Raw genomic sequence first — 5,693 nt, forward strand, 5'->3', positions numbered from 1 at the left:
GGCAGCTGTGAATAGTATGGGCTTGTGTTGGGCTGTTGATAGTTAGTATAGTAGGCTTGGGGTTGTGGGTAAGGAGATGCGGAAAACTGTGGCTGTGGGTGTGAAAATGGGTGGGCTGGGTATGGTGATGGTGGTATGTTCCAATGTGGTTGCCATTTGTTTGACCAAGAATTGTGTTGTTGATTATATCCGCGCCCTGTGCCACGGTTTGACCCATGGCCGTTACGGCTACCGCGACATTGGTAAACCGGACAACCTCGAGATTGAGTGGAACTTTGCGGGCCTTACAAGTCGGGTGGTTCGGTTTTCGCTGCTAACATGGCGGAGGAGCTTCCAACTTGATTCTGATTTGTAATCCACATATCTTCATGGTGGAGCATGGTGCAAGTTCTATCCCAAGTAGGTGCGAGTTGATGAATGAGGGCATCGGCTACCGCGTATTCTAGAGGAAAACCTTGAACTAATTGTGTAAACTAGTCGTGATTTAAGTACCGGTTGCCCGACATCACCTATTTGGCTCGTGATTTCCTTGAGTTTTTGGCAGTAGTCGGCAAGCGATGAGCACGCGTTGGGGGTGAGGTTGGAAAATTGTTGGTGTAACGTACCCTCTCTTGCACTTTTATCGTTGAGAAAATATTTTCTAGTTTGAGCCAAATATCCCGTGTATTAGTTTGGATTTCAAGTACTTGATCTAGGTATTCTTTAGACAATGTACCATAGATCTATTGCAAAACCAACACATCTATCTCCTTCCAAGGACCGTATTCATCGGTGGTGTCGGCTCGTGGTTCGGTTTTGTCGATGTGATCGAGTACCTTATAAGCAATGGCGTGAAGCGTAAACAATATTGTCCATGCGAGTATGTGAGAGTGGATCCGTCAAGGGTTACGAATCTTGGATTGATATTCGTAGCGCAGTATGCCGGGTGTAAAGCCGTGGCTTTAGGGTCGGGATTTGAAGAGGAGGGTGTATCATGCTTAGGATCGGTCATGATGATGGGGGTTGTTGCAATGGTGGTAGGCCGCTGGTTAGAGAGGTGAGATGATGGGTGCGGCTAGGTTAAAGGGAGAAAGAAAAAGTGGCTCTGATTACCATATTAGCAATCGTGATTTCATTAACAAAGCCAACCTTTTGAATAGGGATGGAGATTACATGGAATGTAAATTAAATACAATCATACATAAAAGAAAAATTATACTCCAAAATCAATTCCATACTTATCGTAACAAACACTTGTCGGTTAATACACCGACCATCACCACTCATCCTCCAACTCTAGAAATCGTTAATTGATGACACTAATTACCTTCTGAGAGTGTTTAGTTTTCTCAAAAATTTGGGTCTGATTAGTCATGGTGAGTCGTCTCTATTGCCGGCAATTGACAGTTACGGTGACAACTGTGATTTGTTAAGGTTGAGGACGGGTCGCCTCAAGGAGTTAGGATTGTTAAAGTTTTTAATTCATGGAAGTTGGTTTCAATTCCAACAAGTGCGAGTTCTAATAATAGCTCTAATGTGATGGATGGAGCGTTCAAAATGCCTCAGCTGGCTTCATTTTCGGATGTTTCATTCCTGACATTTAGCCTATAAATAACAAGCCTTGCATGCCCATTTCATGCACAACAATCTGGTTATCATACCATAGGCTCAAAACAAACCAAAAAGTAGTGTTTAAGTGTGAAAGTGTAAGAGCAAGCAAGCGGGGGAGGTTCTAACCAAGTTTAAAGGCTGATAAAGTGTTCCATTATATGTAAAGGGTTGTTAAGTCATTCCTAGATCGTGCTTAAGCTTGGAAGTAGGGTAAGCAAGCTCTTAGCCTCGTTTAAGTTTGTTTCTTAGGCTTAAGTAAATATACAAGCTTTAATTGATCGAACCTCGGCAAAACCAAGTTACAGAACTTACATAAAAGTCTTTAATAATGTATTAGATCTGAGAACACAACGGATTTCGGTTTGATGTTTAAAATGATTTTTACATAAATGGGTGTGTGCAGATAGTTAGACTGTGGTTAGACGGACTGTCTTAACTGTTCGTAAGGTACGTCATAAATAATTTTCATACAGGTCAAGGGTCAAACGTTAGACGACCAATCCTCTTCTATCTGTTGTCAGTCGAGGGCTCCTTCTCCCCCCTCCTCTTCAAACTCTGATTCATTTTTTTCATAGAGAAATCTCTGATCAAGGATGGCCTTAAGAACACTGGTTTTAAGAATGAGTGATTGCCCTTCTCCGACCCTTACTGTCAATATACAATTTGAAGGATTTTGTAGGTTCATTGATCAATTTATGCGAAGGAATCTCTTTAACAAAACATTATGGAGCCCATAAAAGGGCTATGGATACCACTATACGAACATCAAATTCAGAATATCTCCCTCGCAGACTTGTTCAAAGGCAGTCACACACCGTCTCAACATTATAGGCAGTCTCATTAATACATGCCGTCTAATCTTTTTAACACCCCGTCATAACAAATGTTTAGTCAAAGTGTCAAGGGTCAGTTCATATGTACCGTCCCATTATTTTATGGCCCGTATAAACATAAAAATTAATATTTTAATGAAAACTAACTTTTAAACCTATAAACCAAACCATAATTTATAAATGAGATTTGAAATGATAGAACCAAGACAGTATTTTCTGCAGTTGAATCAAAACACTATCCAAGTATTTATGTAAACTTATTTATTATAGGCTAAGCATCTGACAAACAGAAGGTTTTCATAAACGAGTCACCAAGCAGAACAAAACTTGTGAATACGCTAAACCTTTACAAATTGTTAAACATATGTACTCTTATAAGACAAACGGTAGTTTGTCTTAAATAGTCGGTAAAATGTTTACAAGAAATTACGAGATCTCTAAAAATGTTGTAATACAAATTAGAAAATAAAACATTCAGATCAACTACACATGTATCTGGATCAAAACATAGTTGACAATTAGTAAGTGGTGTGTTGTGTGGTGAGTAGAAAAATCTTGTTAAGTTTTTCGAAAGATTGTTTCACACAATATCTTGTTTTAAATTTATAAATATGATTTTTATCTTAACTAAACCACACACAAACATGCAACTGTACCTATCACATATATAGTAAAGTATAGGTAAAAACCAAATATTGATCCATGGACACACTTGTTTGATTTTTACTACTAAATCGTTGTATTTATTTTAACAGGAAGTAAACATCATAGTAGTTTTGGATTGACAATTAACTTTTAAAAGAAATTTTAAAAGCATAAATAAAATAATATTTTTGGGTTTTTATAATTTTATAGAGATGATTAAGGATAAAAGGGTATCATCTTGGTTAAAACTCCTCTTAACTTGGTTTAACAATTATTTAGGTGCTGTTTGTTTTTTCAGAGGTAAAATGTCTGCAGTCTGCGGGCCGCATCTGCAGTCATCTATAGCAGAAGAGATGGACCAAATCTCTGCAGTCTGTAAGAAGAAGACTGTTTGTTTTTTAATGTCTGCAGAATGCTAAAATAAAACAGAAATCTTTAAATAAGCTGAAATATAAATAAAAAAGTCATTCACCATCGAAATTTAAATAATAGTCAAACAACAGTGCAATAATATTCATAAAACAACAAGAACATTTTTTTTCAAATAATCTATTCGGTACTTTGCATTAACTGCTTCGCAATTTCATCTCGTAACTGCGTCATATATTCACGATCTGATGCAGTGCCATGCGCTTCAACCTCGTCTTCATCAGCAACGTGTACATGAGTATTTTTGAATGACACCTCGGGTTGATCGTATTGTTCAAACAACTCATTGCTCAAACCTTCTTTCCTAATAAAATTATGTAGCGCGAAACATGCAACTGTGAGGTTTCTTTGTGTCTCCAAGAAAAATGGTGCCATCATCTTCAATATAGGGAATCGTGCTTTTAGGACACCGAAAGAACGCTCAATGACGTTTCGAAGTTTTGCATGTGCATGGTTAAATTTTTCTTTATTTGTCAATGCACGTCTCCGACGAAAATCTCCAAGCCAATACCTCACATTACGGTACGGAGCCATAAATCCTCACGTGTGTGCATACGCGGCATCACAAAGATAATATTTATCTGTAAAGATATACAAGTTAATTAGATTATTAAACTAAGACAGAAATAAGTAACAAACAATAAACATACCTGGTGGTGGAAATGGGAATGGCGCATGTGGATCTGATAATGCCTCTGATAATATTCTAGAATCATGTGCTACCCCTTCCCAGCCCACCACGATGAAGGTAAAAATCATGTTGAAGTCACAAATTGCTAATACGTTTTGATAACAATCCCCTTTTCACCTTCCTCTATATAAATCTTGTTTCTTGGTAGGGACAACAACATGTATCAAGGTTCTGTCTAGTGAATCAACTGCTCCTCTAAAAACCCGTCGTAGCCTCTTATTATGTCCCAGAATGTTTGGATTCAGATTGAAAGAAGTTGGTACTATCATATCTTTTGCGAAAAGCATCATTCTATCCAACACCTCATAAAAAAATTTATTAATTGTTTACTTTGAGTGTTGAAATCTACGCTTGATAACTACATGACGTTGATTATGACCGACTATCATCAAAAACATAGCCATCTTCTCCTCGACCGATACATATTTACTATCATTTAACGAATAATTTGTCCTAAAAAGTGCACATAGTCGGACAAATGATTCACGAGACATACGTAGCAATTCATTGCATTGTTTGGGATTTCCTTGCAATAACTCTAACGTTATTGTTTGGGATTTCCTTGCAAGGGTAGTCTCAGGTGTAGGCTCAGTAGTAGGGTTAGGAGTCGGGTCAGGAATAGTGCTAGCATCATCATCTTCATTGTCAACGAAAACGTTGTCCATAATCGTAAGTTGTTGGACCCGATGACAACAAGAAGAGGTGGAACCAACCACTGATGTTTGGGTTGAGGTCCACTTGCGATTCCTAGTGGCAGTATTACCATCAATTAATCATGCACAAAGATCTGGAAACGACAACGGGGTTGTTTTTAATGATGCAGCCTTTGGATGTCCCTAAACCCAAAGTAGAAAATGGCATAAGTTTTGTTTTTAACTAGATATTAAAAAATAAAATATATGAACATACCTTCTTAAATTCCTCATATTCCTCATTTGTTAAGGTGAACGTGTTCGTTTGAGCATTGTAAAGGTTGCCGGTTTTGTTTTTTAAATACACCCATCCTATGTATTTGGCTTTAAGATTATCACAGACATTTTTCATTTGTTTTTGATTCAACTCCAATCCAAACTTTTCCTTAAGAACACGCCCTAAGTTGTTCCATGAATCTTTTTGCAAACTCAAACCTTTTCTACCCACCTTGTTTACCTCTTCAATGGAAGTATCTAATAAGCATTTTAGATGCTCATTTGACCATTGTTGTTTCTCTCCCATTTTTATTAATCAACAACAAAACCTAAACACAATCAATATTCAACAACAAAACCTAAACCTAAGTATATTTTAACAAGATTCATAAGTTAATCCTAAGATAGAAAACAATAATTGTTTCAATGTACAAATCTAATACAAGAAATCAAACCAAAACATAATCAATATTCAAGTGGTCAATTAACATTAATAACCAACAAAACCTAAACCTAAGCATATATCTAACAAGATTCATAACTTAATCCTAAGATAGAAAACAATAATTGTTTCAATGTACAAATCTACTACAAGAA

General features: G+C 36.9%; 1 protein-coding gene across 1 annotated transcript; it reads right to left on the reverse strand.

Moving 5' to 3' along the window:
• Positions 1–4,961: 4,961 nt before the first annotated feature.
• Positions 4,962–5,403, reverse strand: LOC143529183 (uncharacterized). Its single transcript, XM_077025026.1, has 2 exons — positions 5,098–5,403; positions 4,962–5,024 (listed from the first exon to the last, which is right to left on the reverse strand). Exons 1-2 carry the CDS (start codon positions 5,401–5,403, stop codon positions 4,962–4,964), a joined length of 369 nt encoding a protein of 122 aa, XP_076881141.1.
• Positions 5,404–5,693: the final 290 nt, after the last annotated feature.

This window comes from Bidens hawaiensis, unplaced genomic scaffold (assembly GCF_021521415.1).
Source record: "Bidens hawaiensis isolate Kalapana, Puna unplaced genomic scaffold, B.hawaiensis_p1.1 tig00008513_1, whole genome shotgun sequence".
NCBI lineage: Eukaryota > Viridiplantae > Streptophyta > Magnoliopsida > Asterales > Asteraceae > Bidens > Bidens hawaiensis.